Genomic DNA, 24,115 nt, shown 5'->3' with positions numbered 1-24,115 from the left:
ATCTATTAAAATTCAAGACAAAAAATACCTACTAATCCTCTATTTTCTAAATCACCTTTAAAGCAAATATTAAAACAATATACCTACTACATTTTACAATATTAACATAACTTATATTGCAAACTAAAGGAAGCCTTCAGGGAATATACCGCTCCAACTAATGAAATTTTTCATTTTATTTAAAATGCTCAAAACTTTTATTATTGAAGCTTGAGGTTGCCAATTTTGGGTAATAAGTCTACTTGTGTCTGTCCTTCAGCAGTCAGAGCGGTGTATTTTCTGCAGGCTTCCTTTAATACCTACCTATTATTTAAAGATCATTTATTACGAAATGGAATTCAATTGTCGTTGATACTCATAAACAACTATAAGGCATCGTTTGATTTTCAAAATAAAAGTAAAAGGAGGGCTGATGAATATTTTTGTAGAGATTACGTAAATCAGGGCATGGAAGATTATAAAATATCACAGGAAGCTACCTAAAGCTTCTAGAAACGGCTTTGCACTACACTTTCTAGGAGGTCACAAATTATTTTTTGTAGCTTTAAAAGTTTTTAAAAATTGTACTTTTTACCTTGATTACGATATCTGTTGCAATATTATTCACCCCTTCTTGAAGATGATTCCTCTTTACTGGCACCTAAATCTACTCTCTTGCTTCTTATAGCACCCTTTTAGTTTTATCAAGGGCTCGACAGCCGCGCTTCAGCCGTGCAGAAGACTGAACTTTAAACCCGTTTGTGTGCAAAAAAAAAAGGTTTTTTTGTGTGAGAACAGGTTTAGACATCTAGCTGAATTTTAGAGTTATATAACGTACGATTTCACTAAGCCTGACACGCGGCTGACGCGCGGCTGCCGAGCCTTGGTTTTATCTTATGAATACATTATTTAGGAAAATTTATTATTTAATTCCACTTGAAAATATTATTATATATGTATCTGTGATTTAGTTAATTTCTGTCCCCTAATTTTAATGAATATTATTATTATTATTATTTTAATTATTTGTTTTGTTCAAATTGAACATTCAGCCTGAAGAATATTTATACAAAATTTCAGATAAAAATGGAGGAGTTGAAGAGACTCGAACATTTGTCCCTTGTGTCTAAAGTTTGTACAGAGTTGGACAATCATTATTCTATGAATGATAAGGTAAGCGGGTATAATCACATGGAAGACGCTGGGATCTAAAGGGATAAGACAATGGCAGATAAATTGATGAACATTCCCAATAATGAGACACAGAAAGTACTCTTCTGTAAAATACACTTGAAACGTTTGGACACTCAACTTAATAAACCAACCAATCAAAACACAATAAAAGTCCCTTAGTTATTTAGCCAACAATTCGGAAAACGTTATTTTAAAACTTTGGGGACTAGTATAGTGTAATAAACAGCTCAATGTCCCCTCCCTCTCTGAGAAAGACGACAGAAACCACAGTTTTCAAAGACGATTTCGGGGGTGACTAAGGCCTTTAGAAGATGGTAAATTTGCATGGGTAAAAGTATTTTTCCCAATGTTCAATGTTTGTATTATCTATTAAAAGGTACTAAAAGGAATTCTTTATTTACTTTGCTGGTAAATTTTTAGCTTATAAGTGTGATTCATATCAGAGGTTATTTTTACTTTCATCAACAAATCTTAATTTATCAAAAAGAGCGTCATTTTTTCGCCTTTATTGTGAAGTTGGGTTGTTGTCAAATGTTCTTAGTAAGTCAAACTATTTATTATTAATCGAATAGTCTATAATTAAATTAAGAACAGTTTGACTTAATAAAAGCATTTGATTACAACCCAATACCCAACTTTACGAAATTATGTAAAAAATGACCCTCTTTATTTCCTGTCGTTCTTTGAGGTTTTTATGTGAATGTTTTCACACGAAAGAGCATTAATTTTTTTATAAGGCATAAGTTTTTATGTAAACTAATTATGGTTTTCTTCTAGGATTTAGCAGAATTTATAATTGACCTCGCTGAGAAGAATCCAGGTTTCCAGGATTTCCGGAAGGCGCTGCTTCAGAATGGAGCCGAATTTGCAGACTCTTTTATTGAAAATATCCTCAGAATTATCAATCACATGAAACCAAAGACAAGGAACCTTTACTTAAATGTTTTCTAACATTTTTTAGCACGTCTTTTTTATATTTTTTTTTGAAAATACCTGGGATCTACAGGGATAAGACAATGGCCGATAAATTAATATACTTACCTAATGATGATACAGAAAATTACCCCTTCAATACATAACATTATAAATAGTTGCTGAAATGTTTGGACACTGAACTTGATGAACCAACCAATCAACATTCAACAAAAGTCCCCAAAGTTATTAAGCCAATGACGTTATTATAAAACTTTTGGGACTAGTGACACACAATAACAATAATCTGACGGGAGTATTGGGGGCAAGGACTTAATGAAATCCAAGAATAAATTTTTAAGTATTGGTCTGAACAGGGGTGGAGGCAACGATGAAAATGGAGGGGGTGGTGCTAAAGATTATATGAGAGAACAGCTTCCCTTCCTGGCTCTACCTAATGAAACTAAAAAGAAGGTAACTCAGTAAATGAATTAATAAAAATCATCTTCTAGATTTCTTTTTCAATTCATGAATACCTAGGTAACAAGAATGAAATATATCAGATACTGCTAAAATGGATAGCAATTTAAATATCTCATTATTTTCCAATGAATCTTATACTTAAAATAATTTTAGATTTCTAGGTACATTCTCGAGAAAAAAAAACAATTTTACCGAATCATCTACTTATTGCTTTTTAATAGATGAACAAGAATTTGTGTTATAGGTAATAACTTTCATGTCTAATAGGAGGAGGATAGTGGTGACGTAGCAGATGTGATGTCCTTCCTCGAATCAATGGCTCCCTCAAAACAGAAGACTAAACAGCCAGAAATCACCAGAAATAGATCCAGGTATAAATTATCAGTTTTATCTTTATGTTGCATTCTTAATTGCACGAACTTTGCCGGAGGTCATTATTATACAATTGCAATTTAGTCCTCTACAAATGACAAGGTATCTGTTTATTTTTAAACTTTTGTTTTACTAAGTAAATGAAAACATAAAATATGTTTTGTATTAAAAGAGACAGGTTATTGTTATTTTCTATTAGGAGAAGCATGAGGGGGGAGGAGCAATTTCTCATTCATTGTCTTTAATATTTGGGCACTTTTATTGACTTTTATTTCAAACCATAGGCTTCCAAAAATAATTTTTAATTTTAGATCCAGATCTAGGTCAAGAACACCCGAAAAGAGAAAAAAGAAGAAAAAGAAGCGTAGTAGAAGCAGGTTAGTTTTAGTAGCATTTATATAAAAGCGTCCCTTTTTTAATAATGTAATAACTTAGGACTGTTTGATGAATTAGGTAACCATCTTCTAATGGGGGAGATAATTCAATATTGTTTCTTAATTTTCGTTTTAATAGTAAGGTTTGGAAATTTTTTCTTTTTGTTTTTAAAAAATCTGAAAATCAGTTTAAAAAAAAAATAATGTTGATGATGCGTTGTTTCCCTATCGGTATATCATATGTCAGTTAAAGATCCCTAAAAGTACAGTCTCTAGTTGGAATACAGTTTTACTACGAATTTTTTTTCCTACTCAGTCTACAGATTTTATTGTGTTTGTTTATTTTAGTTTTCAGTTATATCCTTTATTATAATCTACAGTATTGTCAGCTAGTTATCGATTCGCTTCTTGTGGATGTAATCTTACTTGTTGTTTTATTTAGAAGTGACAGCAGAGATCGTAAAAGAAGTCGCAGTCGCAGCAGGGACAGAGATAGAGAAAGGGATAGGGACAGGCGAAGAAGGAGTAGAAGTAGAGATAAAAAACGAAGGCAAAGACTTGTACTTTAATTAAAATCAACGCCTTGAAAAAATATTATAGAGCTAACCTACAAAATTTACCTTTCCTAAGATTCTTAGATAAGCAGTAACCATTTATTCCGGTCGTTTTTTAATCATTTTGTTTCATTTTTAGTGTGAAAGTGTTTCATTTTCGAGTTGCTTATTTTTTTACTATAAAAACAAGGGGATTTTAACAAGTAGTGGTTGAAACGTTTGGACACTCAACTTAATGAACTAACCTATCAAAATTTAATAAAAGTCCCCAAACGTTATCACAAAACTTGAGGACTAGTAAAATAAACAGCCCAATGTCCCCTCCCTTCCTGATTTCAAAATTTACAAGTACTTTGACCACCAAAGGAGCCGTTCCCGCAGTCATGACCGCAAGGAGTTGGCCAGGCTGCGCAAACTGGCAGAAAAAATGGACGAAGCCGATGGTCCGGAACAATTCAGAATCTACAGGCACATTTACAATATAATTTCATATTGATTATTAAATTGTTGATCTATGATAATGAAATAATAGAAAAACTAATCCTTCCAACATCACAAAAGTATTAAGTTCTGTAACTGTCAGGGATCTAAAGGGATAAGACAATGGCCGATAAATTTATGTACATCCACAATGATGATACACAAAATTACCCCTTCTAAAAATTACAACTGGTGGTTAAAATGTTGGTTATTTAACCTAATAACCAGCCAATTAAATTCATGAATAATCCCCTTAGTTGGTGAGCCAACGAAAAAGAAAACGCTACTATAAAAATTTGGGGACTCCCGGACTAGTGTAATAAACAGTCCAATGTCTCTTTCCTTCCTTGTAATTGCGCTCAATAAAATGAATATTTCTTTGTTTTGATTGAAAATAACAAGATCATCCTATTGAAATTTTTATAATTAAACCAAAAAATATAATGAATAATGTGAAATTTTAGTGGAAAAGTTCAAAACATCACAAATTTTGGATGTTTTGTTGCTCTGGAAGGTTTTAAAAAGAAAGCTGAAGGGTTGGTTCATATTTCTCAACTTAAACGTGAAGGCAGAGTAAAGGTAGGTTCCAGTAAAAAAAAAGGACAATTATCTATAATACAAAGTAGAACGATGTCTGTCTGTCTGTCCTTCTGAAGCTTAAGATCTCAGTAACCGCTGAACCGATTGGGCTCTACTTTTCAGGGATTATACCTACTGGTCCTGTGATGGTTTTCAGCTATTTCCTGGGGGTTGGGACACCCCCAACCCCCCCCCCCAAAAAAACTAAAAAAACCACCCCCCCCCTATTTTTTTTTGTAGGAGATATCCTTGGTCCTTTTTTTTTTGCAGGAGATTTCCTTGGTCTTTCTTATTTTTTTTTTTTTACGAATTTCACCTTAACTTTTTTTTATCATCTCTTGGGGCAAAGCCCCTAGAGGCTAGGGGCGAAGCCGCTAGTATTATTTTATATAAGCAGCACAGAAAAAGAACTTATAACTTGAAAAGGCAATAAAGGAGTAAAGACGAATTGTTGCATTTCCATATAATGTTTCTGGGGTATGAAGTTTGTCTTGATACCCAGACTTGTTTGTATAACCATCTTTGTTTTAAATATTTCCCTGAAGGTACAGCTACCAAAGAATAAGTTAAAGCCAACAAGCGAATTTGAATAAAATTATATTTGGGGAGCAGATTAAAATATCATTATTACAGGTTGCCCCCCAGTATCACGAAAAACTCAGCTGAAATTAGCAAAGATTTTTTCGAATTAATTCAGTTGTTGGTTACAGCTGGCTACAGTACATGTGTAGTCTTATGTTTTAAAGAAAACTAATCTCCTTTCTTTTAGAATGTAGAAGAGGTTGTATCTCGTGGACAGAGTGTAAAAGTAAAAGTATTATCAATAACATCAGCTCAAAAGATTTCCTTATCTATGAAGGTAAGAATATTATTAAAAAAAGTCAAAAAAAATTATAAGAATTACTTTAATCGTGATACTAAAAATATCTTTTTTTACTGATGTTTTAAAAGCATTAGATGATATATACATAGAAGTAGAATATACGTGGATGTTTGGACAGGGGAAAAATTGAAGTAAATTTAGATTTCTGATGTGGATCTCTTTTACTGGTCAGTTCGTTCATCCAGTATTAGGCAAGATGATGGGTTGAAGGGGTTGGTAGGGAAAAATCCATTTATTTACTAGAAGTTACAGTAGATAGATTTTACAATTTTATTTATACCAACAACTGATCCAAGTGAGAAGCTTTGCTCCTAGAATTAATAGGTAAATTATTTAGGATGTAGATCAAGAAACAGGAGAGGATTTGAACCCCAGTGCAAGCAACAGGCAGAGGATGCCAGGCAGCTCTAGAGAACAGGATCTGGACCTCCGGATGAATCCTGAGCGGCCACTGGACCTGGCTGGCAATATGAACGATGCTGTGGTCATTGATGATGATGAATTTAGGTTAAAGTTTTATTTGCAATAAAAATGGAATGGTAGATATGAAAAATTATATCGATGAAAAATACCCACAGACTGGTCATTTGACAAAATGAAGGTAGATAAGAGGAAGTTGCTTATGCTCTTAAATAGATCTAAGGAATGTTTACACCAAAATTCAGACTTCTATATTAATAATTAGCTGCTGAGAAAATAACGGTTCCCCCATAAAGTATCTAACAAAACCTTTAAGAGGACTTATAAATTATCATACTGTAATCTTTCAGGAACAAGAAAAAAGTGAACAGGATATCATCACCTGAAAGGTGGGAGCTCCAGCAAATGATGGCAGCCAATGTTCTGGACAAGAGCCAGCTACCTGACTTTGATGAAGAGACTGGCTTGCTCCACAAGGTTAGATTTGTTTTTCATGGTATACTTTAATGATGGAGGAATTGTTTGTCATTGTTATTTTCATCTACTTTCATAATTCTGGTGTGCAAAAATCTGCACCAAAGTGACATAATTGCCATGTTTTTCATATTAGCCAAAAAAAACGATGTCCTAAAAATAAAGAATGTTAAATAATGTGAGTAAGGTTTTACTATTCTCTAAAATTTTGTGAAATTGAGCCTTATTGCGAAAGTGATTTTACAACATTTTTTTATGTTAGTTGATAAATTAACATTGATTGATTTATTGCTTGAATAAACATTTCAATGAACTGACGGATTATCTGATCTATTTATTGATTTACTGATTGATTATTGATTGAATGATTCAATCATTGCTTATTGATTATATGACTGATTGATTATTGATTCAATCATTGATTGATTATTAATTCAATGACTGATTGATTATTAATTCAATGACTGATTGATTATTAATTCAATGATTGATTAATTAACTGATTGAATGAATGATTGATTACCTCATTGATTGATTAACTCATTGATTAATTTATTGATTGATTGATTATTGATTGTCTGATTGATTGATTGGTACATTGATTAACTATCTGATAAACTGGTGGACTATCTAAGCAATTTATTAATTGATATATTGCTTAACAAATGCATTGATTGATTGTTTAGGATGACGATGAGGAAGAAGATCTTGAGATTGAATTGGTTGATGACGAAGCTCCTTTCCTTAAGGTATGTAAATCAGACATCAAATTTTTCATTATTCTAGTTTGTTTCACTTTATTACAGCTATTCAAATAGATATATTGCTTGAATCTTACACCAGGTTTTCATGTTCTTAATAAAGTGAAACTTACAATGAGCTATAATAACGAGAATGTGGAATAATTTCAGTCTTGTTAGAATTATTATTATTTGTTCAGGGAGAAGGGAGAGTGTTGAATAACTTCAGTCTTGTTAGAATTATTATTATTTGTTCAGGGACAAGGGAGAGTGTTGAATAACTTCAGTCTTGTTAGAATTATTATTATTTGTTCAGGGACAAGGGAGAGAGTTGAATAACATCAGTCTTGTAAGAATTATTATTATTTGTTCAGGGACAAGGGAGAGTGTTGAATAACTTCAGTCCTGTAAGAATTATTATTATTTGTTCAGGGACAAGGGAGAGTGTTGAATAATTTCAGTCCTGTGAGAATTGTCAAGAATCCAGACGGCTCTCTGGCACAAGCTGCTATGATGCAGGAAAATTTGCATTATAAATAATAACTTAAGATTCATTGATTTATGTACTGTAAAACCATACACATAAAATTAATATTTCATACTCCTAGTAAGGATTATCTAAGTGAATTAATTGACCCCACTTTATTCAATAATCTTTAACAGGTATTCTCTATCCCCTTCGGCATATGCATGATTTAAATGTTTTAAAAGGCAAAGCCATTCTACAGTTAAGATTGGTCCAACCGTCCGTAAAAGTGAACTTTACAAGAGAAAATTTTCGTTTGTCCTTTCTTCTTATTTGTAAAGCTTTGCTTTTATAAATTTTGTGAATGTCATTTTTTTTCTAAATTCTCTTATTTTTTTGTATTTAAAATACTGGTCTTGAGAAGATCTATAATTGATGCAAATGTGAATATAGGGAGCTCTAGCCAAGGAGAGAAGAGAACAGAAAATGCAGGAACGCCAAGCTGAGACTAGTGACGCACCCACTTCAGATATCAAAACTTGGAATGATCCAATGCCTTCAGATCAACGGGAGTATCAGGTAAGATCACCTTCCTCTTTCGTGAAGTAATGGAATGCTCCATTACCTCCAGATCAACGATAGTATCAGGTAAGGTCACCTACCTCTTTCGAGTAATAATGGAATGCTCCATTACCTTCAGATCAACTGGATTATCAGGTAAAGTCACCGTGACCTTCCTTTTTCTTAAAATAATGTAATGCTCTAATACCTCAAGACAAGCATGATAATTTTAGTTGAACTTTTACTTTAGGTAGGGTAGTGCGGGGTAATTCCGGTCAATTTTTTGCTTCAACTTAAAAAAAAACATACTTCCCAAAAACTTTTTCCGGTTTTTAAGAGTGCAAATGAACGATATGGCAATAACGAAGAAGCCTGTCTTGGTCCCGTTAAGATCTCGCAACTAGAAGTCGAACAAAAATCGGTTTAAAGGGCGGCGGTTGGCCTTTACCGGAATAACCCCACCAGTGGGGCTATTTCGGTCAGTTGACTTTGGGGGGGTGGAACACCCCCTTAAAATATTTTTTTTTAACATTTTAAACTATGAGTAGAAAGCTGAGGTCATTAGCTTTCTAACGGTACTAGTCGCATGCAGATCAGACAATTTTTTGACAACATTTTCCCCATTTTAAAAAAGTCGGTAAAATCGCAAAAAAAACATCAATTTTTTTCATGCAAACTTTAAAAAAAAAATCATACTTTTTATTATATGATAAGGTTTTTTTAAAGCTTTATACATAAATTAGAGGCAATTTCTGATTCGCAGGTCTTGGAATTTCTTGAAAAAAGTGATTTTTTCCCCAAAAATTTTTTATTTTAAAAATCCTGCCAGTTTTGACAGCAGTTTTTGATACATTTTTTCTTGTCTCAAATTGGCTAGGATTGACCTACAAGGGCGGTTAAGGTGTCTAAAGATGCAAAATTATATGCCTGACAATTAACTCGAAATGATATGGGGTCTAACTCTAATATTTCAACACATTTTATGCAACAGGAATTTTGAAAATGCAAAATCTTGAATATGTACTCTAAATCTTGGAGATAGAACCCATATCCTGGGGAGTTTTTGTTAGGACATGCAAAGAGCTTTCTATAGACACCTTAAACACCTTTCTAGCTTAATCCTAGCCGATTTGACGTAAAAAATCCAAACCGCGCAAAAATCGCGAACACCCTCTTATACGAAAAAGATGCAAGGGTTTCATATGGAATTTTAAATCTTCTAGCGGTCTTTCTAATAGACATACCCCTTCTTACATGAGCCAATGCAGCTGATACATCTTCAGGCAAATATTTAAGGCGTTCCTTTGGGTGATATACTCTTCCCATTACTATAAAAATGTATCTGAAAATTTTTTAATGTCTTTACAAATTGAAAAGCTTAGGCAACAAAACATGACATAATACAAGCAGTAAAATGACTAGTAATGTACATCACACAACAGGCAAGGCAATGATTAAAGCTTAGGTCATGCATTTAGGTTGTTTATGCTTCCAGATCACCTAAAATAAACATTAGGGTATTATACAGTTATAAATACAGTGATAAAAAAAGTAAAAAAAGTGACCGGAATAGACCATTTTTTTAGACGAAAAAAAAATTATGAAAAAATCAAGTTAAAACAACACCTCCAATTGCAAACGATAAATGAATGCCATATCTTTCATTTTACAAAAACCCGGAGGTCGCTAGGACTTCCCATTTTTTCACAATTTTAGGTTGAACATGGCCTATTTTGAAAAAAATTTTGGCAAATTTTTTGCAACTTTTTGAGGGCAAATCATAGAAGGAGTGATCTGACAAAAATTTGCTGAAGTAAGAAATGAAAGTATAGGCAATAAACTACAACTTTGCTTTTCTGAAGATCTCTCGCAAACGTTTAGAACACCGGTAAAAAACGGTTTTAAAAAAGTTGGTCGATTGACCAGAATTGTACCCCCCGACCGCATTAACCCCGCACTACCCTATAGAACTGGTATAGAATTCTAATTCAACACTTATTTGTTTAACAGGGTCAGAACGCGGGTCAGTCAGCTAAGCCCAACCCTTACCAGGACATGCCAGAGTGGAAAAGACACATCATTGGAGGATCCAAGGGTTCCTATGGTAAAAGAACGAACATGTCCATTTTGGAGCAGCGAGAATCTTTGCCTATTTTCAAGCTGAAGGTAATTACCGAAGACATTCTACTGTGTTCGTATGTCCGTCCGCCGGTCTATCATTAAAGGTTGTCAAGCAAATACTGTAGATTATTTAAGAAGAGCTTGTCTTAACTTTCATTTTTCTAAAATATTTGTTAACATATGATAAACTGTACATTTACTATGTCTTGATATTTTCTGGGTTAAAAATTGCTACCTATCTAAAATATTTAGAGAAAATTAATTTCTTTATTTTTAAGGACGAATTAATTAAAGCCATCACAGAAAATCAAATCCTAATTGTGGTCGGCGAAACCGGATCCGGCAAAACCACTCAAATGACCCAATACATTGCGGAGGCCGGCTTCACGGCCCGCGGCAAGATTGGCTGCACCCAGCCGCGTCGTGTGGCCGCTATGTCGGTGGCTAAAAGAGTGGCGGAGGAGTTTGGTTGTAGGTTGGGTCAGGAGGTTGGCTACACTATCCGTTTTGAGGACTGTACCACTCCTGAAACTTTTATCAAATACATGACAGACGGTGAGATTTTAATATTTAATGTTTTCTTTAACTTTTATGTAACGCAGCTTCTATATAACTCTGTTGATCTGTCGATCACTAACATTTAATACAATTATGATCTTTGAGTGTGAATTCTTCACTTTTTTTTTTATAAAATAATGAATTAGTAAAGGATAAAGTGAACTTAAATTTAATGTTATTTGAAGCAAGAAATACATAGTCAGTCAAAATTTACTTGCAGTTTGGGAGGATTATCAAAATATATACATAAACTTTTTGGTGATTTAGGTATATTTATATAATTGCGAAACGAGTGGATAACTAAAATATATTTAGGTATGTTGCTCAGAGAATCTTTGATAGACTCTGAGATGAACGGCTACAGCTGTATCATGTTGGACGAGGCTCACGAACGGTCCATCAGTACAGACGTCCTGTTCGGTATCCTGAAGAAGGCCGTTAAGAAACGGCCAGACCTGAAACTGATTGTAACGTCGGCTACGCTGGATGCCGTCAAGTTTTCGGAATATTTCTTTGAAGCTCCGATTTTTACAATTCCGGGCAGAACTTTTCCCGTAGAAATTTTGTATACAAGGTAATTGAAATATTTTCCAGTATGGTTTCGAAACCGATTTATTTCCTTTGGATTAGAACCGGTTCTCAGCCCTACAGAATACTTTCAGACAATTTGAATTTTCTACGAATAAAGAAATAAAAAATCATAAAGTTAATGCCAGTTTGTTATCCATGGCTTATGGTCTCTCGGGTCAAACAAACCTGGTTTTAATCTTTTAATATTTCATTTTAATATCCGCAGATATCTGTCTATAATACGATGCGATAATAAAAAAACTAATAATCATTTTACAAAAGACATATGATGTAAACTTGTAAAGTCACTATTTTTTCTGCACTTCATGCTTACTGCTTAGTTCTGTTAAGTTCAGGAAGAGAAGGGACATTGAATTAACTGTAAATTATACTGGTCCCCAAAGTTTTAAAAACATTTTATCAACTAAAGGGTTTTTTTTTAATGCAACCATCTCGTAATCAATGTATAAATGGCACTTAAAATTCGAATTTTGATCTGAAATTTTGCATAAGTAATCCTTGGTAGGTCTATTTTCCCTAAATCGAAAAAAAAGTTGAAAAAGTAACGGCTAACGGCTCAGCTGTTTAACCTTTTTTTTTGGCTATTTTTAGGGCAAATCTGTCATAATTTACGTAGAAATCAACTTTTTGAAACATTTTTTTGCTTTAAATCATGTGAAATGATACAAAAAAAACATTTTTTAGATTTCTAGTACCAGCAACTACAGGCTAGAACCATTTGAAAACGTTTGGATCGGAAAAGAGCATTATGTGGAGAGAGGTTTCGTGATGGATTTCGCTTGAAAATACCCAACAAATGGCTAAACGGATGAGCCGCCAGCCGTTAGCCGCTACTTTTCCAACTTTTTGTTCGATTTAGGGAAAATAGACCTACCAAGGATTACTCATGCAAAATTTCAGATCAAAATTCGAATTCTAAGTGCCATTTATACATTGATTACGAGATGGTTGCATTAAAAACCATCCCCTTTATTAACTTATATTTAGGGACCCAGAAACAGATTATTTGGATGCTAGTATGATAACAATTATGCAGATTCATTTAAACGAACCTCCAGGTAAAAATTTGCCGATTCTCTAATATAGTACCTATATAGACCACAACTTGTTAAGATAAAAAAACATATTTTTTTAAGGTTAAGTAAAATGAGTGGTTTCGCCAGGGAAGGAAGGGACATTGGGCTTTTTATTACACTAGTCCCCAAAGTTTTATAATAACGTTTTCTTTTTTGTTGGCATAACAATTTGGGAGACTTATTTATCCATGCGAATGATTTTTTAACATAAAATGTTATTTTAGGGGACGTACTATTGTTCTTGACTGGTCAGGAGGAGATTGACACAGCCTGTGAAGTTCTTTTTGAAAGGTATATTTTCATTCCATTGCAAAACACGCAATATTTGATTTGAATAAATATCCATTTATTTAGCATTTTTTCAAACATTGTAATTTAAATGATACCATGGGAAAAATTTTTGATCGTGAGAACAATTTATTTTGAAATAAATGATACATATGGTTTTCATTTCATATATTTTCCCGTGGGAAAAAATTTCGACCGTGAGAACCATTTATTTTGAATTAATTGATACATATAATTTTATTTTTTTATCTTTGATGGCTGGTAAATAATGGATAAATAAAGAATTGTAGATTAATTTAATACTGTGTTTAGAATGAAAAGTCTTGGACCAGAAGTACCTGATCTACTTATCCTTCCAGTTTATTCAGCCCTCCCTTCAGGTACAAATTCACGCATCTTTACACGGAAAATTAACAGAACAGTTAAGTGTAATTCAGTTTAGATTACATAGGTTGTTTCATGATTAACAAATATAAACAACAACAAAACTTGTAGAAGAAATTATTGAAACATGGTATGATTTTTACATTAAAATAAAGCTCCTAAAAATTGCCTATTCTTTATTCGTTTTACACAAAATTGTATCTGAGGCTATGAATTTATGAAATTTTCAGTCTTTTTTTTACGACTACATGTGTAAGGGAAGTAATCGTTCTTTTTCAAAAGCCTATTTTTTTATGAGAACTAATCATAAATAAAGTCTTTCCCATTTTGTATATTTTTATTTTGTCACACATTACCTTTATCTACAATGTAGATATGATAATACTATTATTTTAGAAATGCAGACCCGTATTTTCGATCCTGCGCCCCCCGGGTCCAGAAAAGTTGTGATAGCCACGAATATTGCCGAGACAAGTTTAACTATCGATGGTATTTTGTATGTCATTGATCCTGGATTTGTCAAACAAATGGTAAGTCATTAATTTATATTAGGTAATAAATCTGTGTTTGTGTCTGTAGGATCTAAGTAACCGCAGGACGGACCGATATGGTTCTTCTTTACAATGTAGCTTTTCATAGGTCCTGGTAAGGTTTATGACTATATTTTGAATTTTGGGGGAGGGTACCACCAAGAAAATGTCATGATTAACAAAGCAGATTATTACCTAACCTATACTATTTTATCTTTTCTAAATATAGGAACTATGAATATAACTATCGTAGATTCTCTTGGAAAGAAAAACATAACTTTAAAAATGAGATTCTTATTTTTAACTGTTGTCTTAAAAATCTCATATTGATATAGGTGTACAACCCTAAAACCGGCATGGACTCGCTGGTGGTAACGCCCATCAGTCAGGCACAAGCCAAGCAGAGGGCGGGCCGTGCCGGCAGAACCGGTCCTGGCAAGTGTTACCGCCTGTACACAGAGAGGGCGTACAGAGATGAGATGTTGCCGACACCAGTACCTGAAATTCAGAGAACTAATCTCGCCTCAACTTTGCTACAGCTTAAGGTAAACATAAAAACTTGATTAAATTTTTCCTATGGGATCTGGAAAATTTTATAGGGAAAGTTATAAAACAAATATTTCTTCGGCAAAAATGTCGGGAAACAATTTGGGCAAAACTAGTGTGACATCTCTTCTGCCAATTGTATATAATCGTTTTTGTCTCTTATTATTGCTTTCAATATTAGAGTAAAACGATAAAAGGGTAAGGGATAAATAAATGCTAATCTTCATCCCATGGACCATGTGACAAAAGAGCATAAAGCAGTTTGCTAGCAGACTTAAAAGGTCCCCAATACAGGGGCCATCTGAGTTATACATCTTTAATTATTTATTTTTTAATTTTCTTATAATTGTTTAAAAAAATTTCTTTACTTACTCTTAGAAAAAACACAATATTTTTAGGCTATGGGTATCAACGATCTGATAGGATTCGACTTCATGGACGCACCTCCTGTTGATTCTATGATCCATGCCCTGGAACTTCTACACACACTGTCTGCACTTGATGATGAAGGTAAATAGCTTACATTAGAGATGGGTAGATAGTAATAGTCAGTTGGATTTTTTGTTGAATATTTATTGGATATTATGCGATATAATCAAATCATATGTGACAGTATAGAAAAGTATGCAAGAATTTTACTTTTGAGATGAACGGGATTTTGTGTTTGATTGACCAACTAGGGTAATGAATCTAATAAATGTATAAGTATAGATATATAATCCAGATAACTACCTGGATTCAGTTTTGCTACTGCATTCTCCACTGTTTTAGCCACTTGGCTGTGTTAATAGTTCCGACGCTATTGGCTGAGATTCAAAAACATAAATGTAAGTCGGCACAGGGTCAACGGACATACAGTTATTTATTTATAATTTTTGACCGGATTCCGATTCTGTTTCTTACGAGAATCCTTCAAAAAAATAAACGGATTCTCCGCGGATTCCGGATTCTTATTTTTTGACGGATTCCGGTTTCCAGATTCTAGCAATACTTAAAAAGGATTTAAAAAAAAACAATACATTAATTGGATTAAATTCTATCGGATACTGGGAAGAATCTAAAGCTGCGTTTTTTCATATTTTCTGATATATCTTGGTGTAGGTGTGGAGAGATGGGGGGGGGGGGGGTGAAAGAAAAAACTTAAGACGCTAATTTTAGCCTAACAATTAACAATCCGAATCCGATATTAAAAAACGGATTTCGGATTCTGATTCTAGATTCCAAAATTGGCCAAAAATTGGGCGGATTCCGGATTCGTATTGCCAACCACAGACTGGCCAGAGTGTACGTTTTGTACGTTACGCATCGAATCTGTGTACGTTCTGGACGTTATTTTGATATGTGTTCGTAACGTATTTTGAAATTTGTATTTTTGTACGTTTTACGTTTTTTAAAAATAATAAGAATCAAATATTAGCAGAAAAGTAATTTGTATGTTTTGTACGAAAATTTTTGCAAAAACAATAGGTGTATTATTTAAATAAATTCAATAATATCTTCAATTTTCATAGAACAAAAATATGCATGTAAATTATGCATATATGTTATTAGAACTTACAGTTTAAATTTATGGATTTTAAATATATGTCCTATAGATATAGTTTAAACTATTGAACAGAAAGAGATATGCAGTTGACTAAATTCAAGTTTAAATGCATTTCATGCTACTACCCCTTTAATAGATTTTACGATAATTTTTTTCAAATTCTTTATATACTTGGGGTAAATTTTCCGAGATATCATATGGTGCACAGTGTAGGATTAAGAAGTCTTATTTTTTGGTATCTTCAGTTTTTAAAGAATAAGAATCAAATATAAGTATAAAAGTATTTGTATATTTATTTGTATTTGTACAAAAAGTATTACAAAAATAGTATATTATCTATAATGCAAAGTAGAATGATGTCTGTCCGTCTGCTTGTCCGTCTGTATATCAGAAGCTTAATATCTCAGTAACCACTGAACCTATTGTGCTCTACTCTTCATGGAATATACATAATAGTCCTGTGATGGTTTTTGCTATTTTCTTTGGGGGAGGGACACTTAAAGCTTTTTACTTTCTACTAGGATTAGAGGCTTCGTATCCCTCTTTTATAGAATCGTTTGTTGGAAATTTGTCAAAAAAAAATATAAAAAAATATTGTGATTATTTTTTTCATTTAGGCTTCGCCCCAGGGTGCGGTGGGGGTTCCCCCACCCCGCTGATTTGCATTAGGAAACAAAAATAAATTGAGGGGTGGTAGATTTTTTTTTTTTTTTTGGGGGGGGGGTGGGTTTCCCACACTCTAAGAAAATAGCCTAAAACTACCACAGGACTAGTAGATATATTCTCTGAAGATTAGAATTTAGAACCCAATCTGTTCAGCGGTTACCAAGATCTTAAGCTTTAGACAGACAGGCATTGATTTACTTTGTATTAAAGACTAGTATTTTCTGAGATCTTTAGCAATAGACAAAATAACCCTATATCCTATTATATGTTTATCCTATAAATCCTTTTTTTTCTGTAACAAAGAATCTCGCTAACTGCTGAACCGACATGATCTTTGTGAGGTTGTAGGCTATTAGCATCAGACAAAAAACTTACTACTTTATTTAATAGAATATACTTAGTACGTAATAACAGGATGTATGTCTCTCTGTCAGTTTATTTGTATTGAAGGTTCTCGCTAACCGCTAAACCGATATGGTTCTCTTTTACAGGGTAGCTTCTCATAGGTCCTGGGAGAGGGTACAACCACCCTCCCAGAGAAACTACTCTTAGAAAAAAATCACAACCCTTCCCCTATTTTTTCTTTCTTTTTAAAATTGAAATCAGAAATGGGGGTGGTCTACTCCCCCTTCCCTCACTAAAAAAATTATTAGCGAAGCTACTCTATAATCACTTTGTCAGTCCGTTATGCTATCGGAGAAACGTGATTTTCTCGGCTCCTGTTTTTTGATTGAATAAGTTCACATTCTACATATTTTCATTGAGATTTGCCTTTTGGTTGGGTGCTAGATCTATTCCTAGATTTTCTTTTTTTCATGGTTTTCTCGACTTCTATTCAAGATAGACGGCTGAAATTTTCAGGGAATAAATAAATTCACATTCTACATATTTTCAAAAAGTTTCTTTAAGGTTTGTCTATTTGTTGCAGTGCTAGATCGATGCCTAGATGTATAGGTTTTTGTGATTTTCACAACTCATATTCCTGAAAGACGGTTGTAATTTTCAGGGATTGTATTAGTTTTCATTCTTAATACTTCCACTAAATTTCATTGAGATTTGCTTATTGGTTGGGGGGCTGAATTTATTCCTAGATTTTCACGTTATTATATATTTTTAAAAGGTTTTGTGATTTATTTAAATAAGTTAAATGCTTATTTTTTACGACACTACTCTATAGTTTATATAGTTCCCAGATTTCCATCCATAACTTTTGAGCTTCGCTACTTAAGGATGTTGTCATCCTTGTTTTTTACTTTTTATTTTTAAATAAAAAAATGGGTTTTTGAATTCAACTCCCCCCCCCCCCCCACTAATCAAGTTCCTCTAGAGGCCTCTAAGGGCGAAGTCGCTGGTCCTTATAATAGGATATACTTTGTACATAATAACAGAATGTCTGTTTGTTTGAACCAAAGAATCTCGCTAACCACGGACGGAACCGATATGGTTCTCCTTAACAGGATAGCTTTTCATAGGTTTTTGGAAGTTTTATAACTATTTTGGGGAAGAGTATCACCATCCACCCTCCCAAGAGAAATTGACTTTAGAAAAAAAACTACCTCCTCCCCCCAAAAATGAATTTTAATTGCGATTTTAAGTTAATTTTTTTCCAGATGTCTATAAATAACTTTTGAGCTTCGCTACTTATGTATGTTGTCATCCATGTTTTTTTTATTGAATTCAACTCTCCCCTCCTCAAGTGCCCCTAGAGGCCTTTAGGAGCGTAGACGCTAGTTCTTTTGAATAGAGTAAAAGGATATCTTGTGTCTGTCAGTTCGCTATGGTTCTCCTTTACAGGTAGCTGCTAGTAGACTTAAATGTATTGATAATAGGTAACTAGGAAATTATTTAACTTATTTTTATTAGGAATGTACGTTTTTGTACGTTTTTTTACTTTTTTTATGTACGTAACGTATTTTTTTTTGTGTATGTTATGTACGTTTTTTATTTTCAAAATTGGCTGGCCAGTCTGCAACCATAATCTATTAAAACTACCTACCTACTCTATATTTTATTTGGTGCACTATATTTTATCACCTTGAACTAATGACATAAGGTTAAACTAAGGGTTTCATGTATAATGTTAAATTTTTGGGGTTGCATTATAAGCTTCATAACAATTTTAGGTTTGTTAACCCGTCTGGGTCGAAGGATGGCAGAATTCCCCCTGGAGCCTAATCTAGCCAAAATGTTGATCATGTCTGTTAATCTGCAGTGCTCTGATGAAATTCTTACAATTGTGTCCATGTTGTCCGTTCAGAATGTCTTCTATAGACCAAAGGTAAGCAAATTCATTCTTTTTTTAGTGGCTACTCTTTTACTTACTTTTGTTAGTCAGTGTGTAACGCTATGGGGAAAATGGGATTTTCTAGGTGTATATCTTAGACAACTACCTGGTTCCAGTGGTTGGGACTTTTTTCGTCGGCTTACAAATTGCATTCTGCTCTTTTGTACCTAGCAACTTGGCTGTGGTAAAATTTTCTACTATATTGGCTGATATTGGCTAAGACCCAAATGAAAGTCGGCACAGGTTCCTTAACTCGTGGACTTAAATTTATTTCACCCCACCCCCTCTATTCGTTTACTTTTATGTTTATTTGAATTATTATAGGAAAAGCAACAAGTAGCTGATCAGAAGAAAGCCAAGTTCAACCAACCCGAGGGAGACCATTTAACTCTTTTGGCCGTTTACAACTCATGGAAAAATAATAAGTTCAGGTAAACATATTAGTTAAATAATCATAGTCAACTATTTTAAATTTAGCATTTAGGGAGATAGGGAAGTAAAAAAGCTTAAAACTATCAAATGATTTTTTTTTAAGTATGAACTTATGTGTAACTTCCGTAAAATTAAATTCGAAAGGTGTATTAACTTTTTTGCTTTTTATTTAAGATAGCTAGCCGGTTCTTTTAGTAGGTAAGTAGTAGATGTAAAATTTTTCATAGAATTCAGATATGCAATCGTTTTTTTTGTAGACCTCTTATTTTTGAAGTAATTTAAGTTTTTTAAAAAAATAATTAAGTCAATTTTAAGGTACTAAAACGCAACAAAATAAAAGAAGAAAATTGCCAGTATGAACAAAAATAGTAAGATCTTTAATTTGACACCTTACTTTTAAAATTCTGTTGAGTAATTATTGAAAAAATCTATTTTTTTAACCTCGGTTTAATAAAAACTTTAAACCTAAATATTTTCATAAACAGGCAAAAACAATATGGGTTCATATATACCTTTAGAATCAGAAAAATATTACGAATCCATTCTAAGCAAAATTGAAAAAAAGTAAAAACTTAAAAAAAATAAAAATGGCCTAAAATATTATATTTTTACAGGCAACACTTAATTTTAACTATTAAACTAGCCAATCAAAAATCTCACAAATTGACGAATCATGAAGCTTCACCTCAAAACTTAACCAATAGAATTGACAAAAAAGGATAATGTTCATACAATATATACAATAGATACTACAATAAAAATAGTGATACTTACATAACATGTAAAGAATGAAAAAGTATGAACAAATTTGCTTCAGTCTGTTTATAAACTTCAAAAAAAGGCAGTTAAAAATGCATTGTTGTTTCTTGTGTTTAAAAAATATCTTTTACACTGTTGCACTGGCTTGGCAAGCGCCAAAGTATACCAGAGGCTCAACAACCCTAAGAGGGTTACGCCATCCAACTGGTGCAATGTCGCATGGGATTCATTATGATAATAAATTATATACTTTACTGTACCACTATAATATGAACTAGGTGAAGACGAGTTCAATCCCGTGCAAGGTACTATACTATTTCGTTACTATGCAAACAATGAAACAAACCACAAACAATCAAGAAATCAATGCAACAAAGAAACCACATAGTAACCATTATAAAAATATCTATTAAAATAAATTAATATGTTGTACCTTTATGAGGAAAATAAATCTTATCTTATCTTATCTTATCTTACACTAGCGGCTACGCCCCTAGAGGCCTCTAGGGTCACTTGAGGAGGAGAGAGTCGAATTTAATAACCCAATTTCTTATTTCAGATTTTAAAAGAAAAATTAAAAAAAAAAATTTGGGGGGGGGAATTTTTTTATTTTTTTTGGGGGGGGGGGTGCCCCCCCCCTCATTTTTAACTTTAGTAAAAAAAAATTTTAAAAAATTTTTTTTTCGGGGGGGGGGATTTTTCATTTTTTTAGGGGGGTTGGGGGTGTCCCACCCCCCAAGAAAATAGTTATAAACCTTCACGGGACCTATGAGAAGCTACCCTGTTAAGGAGAACCCGATCGGTTCAGCGGTTAGCGAGATCCTTCGGTACAGACACACAAACACACAGACAAACAGACATCCTGTTACTTTAGTATAAGGATTTGTTTAGGTTTTGTTCAGGTTTTGTTCAAGTCAACCATTTAAAGCCGAAAATTATGACTCATAAAATAAACTTATATTTTTTATTATAGTTTTATAAAACTTTTTCAATTTTGCTTAGAATGGATTCGTAATATTTTTCTGATTCTAAAGGTATATATGAACCCATATTTTTTATGTCTGTTTGAGAAAATATTTAGGTTTAAAGTTTTTATTAAACCGAAGTTAAAAAAATAGATTTTTTCAATAATTACTCAACAGAATTTTAAAAGTAAGGTGTCAAATTAAAGATCTTACTATTTTTGTTCATACTGGCAATTTTCTTCTTTTATTTTGTTGCGTTTTAGTACCTTAAAACCGACTTAATTATCTTTTTAAAAAACTTAAATTACTTCAAAAATAAGAGGTCTACAAAAAAACCGATTGCATATCTGAATTCTATGAAAAATTTTACATCTACTACTTACTAAAAGAACCGGCTAGCTATCTTAAATAAAAAGTTGGTACACCTTCTTTACAAAATTTTACCTACGATCTTTAATTTTTAGTTCTGCCTGGTGTTATGAGAACTTTGTTCAGCAGAGAACATTGAAACGTGCTCAGGATGTCAGGAAACAGCTTCTTGGTATTATGGACAGGTATGGGACAAACTATTTTGTGTTTTCTTCGTCGTAAGGGTCTTTAATCTGGTCATATTAGAATTGTCCTATCGATTTCAAACTCTAACCATTACCACATAGTATGTATGTCGATTTTAAACATGACACATCCTATTCACTTAATTTTTGGTAAATGGATTCTTAGGACCCTTTTGCAAAATGTTGTAAGCGAAGCATCTCTAAATTCAAGTCTGAAATGCAAGAATGTCTACGCTAAGCATCCTATTTTAGTACTTTTGGGACTGATAATTTTTGTTAAAAGGGGTAGTTTCACGAAAGGCATTTGAACTTAACTTAGTGAACCGCATATTTTTTCCTGGTTAATTGGTTAAACTACATTTATATGGCACATATTTGAAAGAATTTCAATTTTCTACCACGTAGTTTTTAAAATATCAAGACTTGAAAATCGTCTTTTTAAATTGCATATATCAAATATATAATATGCCATAAAAATATAGTTTAACCCATTAACTAGCAAAAAATATGCGGTTCACTAAATTAAGTTCAAATGCATTTTGTGAAACTACCCCTTTCTAAATAATGATGAATATTATTAATCATACAATGCGTTGTTACTCTATATTTGTTAATGTTCGCATGTCTTTTAGATGTGTAAAAATCCACGTTATATCCCACATAAGCAACCGCCTTGCCAAATTTTTGAGTTCTACTCCTATTTTAAAGTCATAAAACACACACCTCTACGGAACTCTGCTAAAGCTACCGCTCCCTTTTAGTGTAAAATATCATGCCATTATTGTAAGTGACTATAAAAAATTTTAACATATTTTATATGTCGATGAAACTCTTAACAATTTTGTTTGCAGGCATAAGTTGGATGTTGTATCGTGTGGAAAGAGTCACACAAGAGTTCAGAAATGTATTTGTTCAGGTTTCTTCAGGTTGGTATAATCAATTTGTTGAAAATAATAAATATTTTAGTTTTTGTACCAAATGCCCCAAGCCAATGAAGATAATAAGATAACAACTATTAATTACGGTCATTGGTAAGTGGGTTAAATTAAGGCAATACTTTTTTTCCCAAAAAACACTTTATAATTTAAAGTTACCCCCACATTAATAAAATAGATAAGAAATTTTATCTCACAAAATAAAACTTTACTTTTTTAGTTTTTCGTTCTTTTATAAATGAATAATTTAGAAATGCTGCTAAGAAAGATCCACAAGAGGGTTACAGAACACTGGTTGATGCTCAGGAATGATTTTTAAACAAAAAAATACTCATTAAATAACTACTATAATTTTTTTATTTTTTTTATTCAATGAATAAAATCGAGCGGTTTTTTTTCAATTTATTTTGTATTTTACAGTCTCAGCCCTTGTCATCTTACCCAATTTATAACATGAGAAAAGCCTAAATTTCTTAAAACTATGTTTTTCTATTAAAACTCTACCCCAATCAGATGGTTGCAATTCACCCGTCTAGCGCGCTGTTCCACCGCCAGCCCGAGTGGGTTGTGTTCCACGAGGTGGTGCAGACCACCAAGGAGTACATGAGAGAGGTCACCACCATCGACCCCAAGTGGCTGGTCGAGTTTGCACCTGCATTTTTCAGGTATAGAGTTATTTTTTTGTAGTTTAAATTGGACTCTATAAATAAACCTTCTCATAAGTACCCAAAGTCTTTAAAATTAGCCAAAATAAGAAAAATTCCATTAGTTAAGTTCCAGTACCCAAAGTCCAAGACACCCTAGAAAATGAATTTTATATTAATTGTCCCATCCCTTGTATGTACCCCTGTAAGTGTGTAAGGATAAAAATTAAACATAGTTATTTCTCGTATCGTATTATAAACGGCTTTCCGCGGATATAGAATGTACAATTATGAGATTAAAACTAGTTTTAATCTTATGATTGTACATTTCTATATTCGTAGAAAACTGGATATAATACGATGCTAGACATAGTTTTTTCGTATGGATGAGAACCGGTTCCTATCCACCGGATTCGAATGAATACGAGAAAATATATTACCTGACTTATTTTTAGGTTTTCCGACCCAACCAAGCTATCCAAATTCAAGCAGACCCAGAGAATCGAACCATTATTCAACAAGTACGAGGAGCCCAATGCGTGGCGTATCTCCAGAACAAGAAAAAGAAGAAATTAGACATGTGTTTTTGTATTTACATATTTTTTGTTACTATTGTATTTGAATTAAAAATAGTTTTCTCTAAAAAAAATATTGAGGAGTAAACATAAAGATTTCTTATTCAAAATTTCAGGCCAACAATGGATAATGAATTTTAAATAAACTGTTGAAAATGTAACACAAACCTTAAATGATTTTTCAGATATA

The 24,115-nt window shown here is 32.9% G+C and overlaps 1 protein-coding gene across 2 annotated transcripts; it reads left to right on the top strand.

Moving 5' to 3' along the window:
- The first annotated feature begins 1,062 nt into the window (after positions 1-1,062).
- pea (ATP-dependent RNA helicase pea) lies at positions 1,063-24,111 on the top strand. 2 transcript variants are annotated; one of them, XM_080170302.1, is made up of 30 exons: positions 1,063-1,152; positions 1,951-2,100; positions 2,464-2,559; positions 2,836-2,939; positions 3,258-3,317; positions 3,757-3,864; positions 4,235-4,336; positions 4,813-4,927; positions 5,697-5,786; positions 6,148-6,317; positions 6,581-6,707; positions 7,391-7,453; positions 7,877-7,964; positions 8,365-8,489; positions 10,482-10,637; positions 10,871-11,147; positions 11,466-11,724; positions 12,729-12,799; positions 13,042-13,108; positions 13,418-13,485; positions 13,886-14,019; positions 14,355-14,564; positions 14,964-15,075; positions 18,901-19,055; positions 19,386-19,492; positions 21,682-21,771; positions 22,623-22,697; positions 22,958-23,012; positions 23,220-23,371; positions 23,806-24,111. In XM_080170302.1, the coding sequence occupies exons 1-30, from the start codon at positions 1,066-1,068 to the stop codon at positions 23,924-23,926; spliced, it is 3,594 nt and encodes a 1,197-aa protein (XP_080026428.1). In that variant the 5' UTR covers positions 1,063-1,065; the 3' UTR covers positions 23,927-24,111. The 2 variants fall into 2 exon arrangements, with proteins under 2 accessions (XP_080026428.1, XP_080026427.1); XM_080170301.1 differs by having other exon boundaries at positions 3,252-3,317.
- Positions 24,112-24,115: the final 4 nt, after the last annotated feature.

The sequence above is a fragment of the Acartia tonsa genome, chromosome 8, assembly GCF_053477335.1.
Source record: "Acartia tonsa isolate MP-2025a chromosome 8, ASM5347733v1, whole genome shotgun sequence".
In the NCBI taxonomy this organism is placed as follows: Eukaryota; Metazoa; Arthropoda; class Copepoda; order Calanoida; family Acartiidae; genus Acartia; species Acartia tonsa.
This window is presented reverse-complemented; position numbering and strand designations above follow the sequence as displayed.

Bases quoted from the DNA above. Each gene is read 5' to 3' on its own strand.
- pea (XM_080170301.1), top strand. From the start codon at position 1,066: ATGGAGGAGTTGAAGAGACTCGAACATTTGTCCCTTGTGTCTAAAGTT. The intron at 4,337-4,812 runs GCACATTTACAA...GTGAAATTTTAG, and splicing joins GAACAATTCAGAATCTACAG to TGGAAAAGTTCAAAACATCA. The intron at 23,013-23,219 runs GAATGATTTTTA...TACCCCAATCAG, and splicing joins GAACACTGGTTGATGCTCAG to ATGGTTGCAATTCACCCGTC.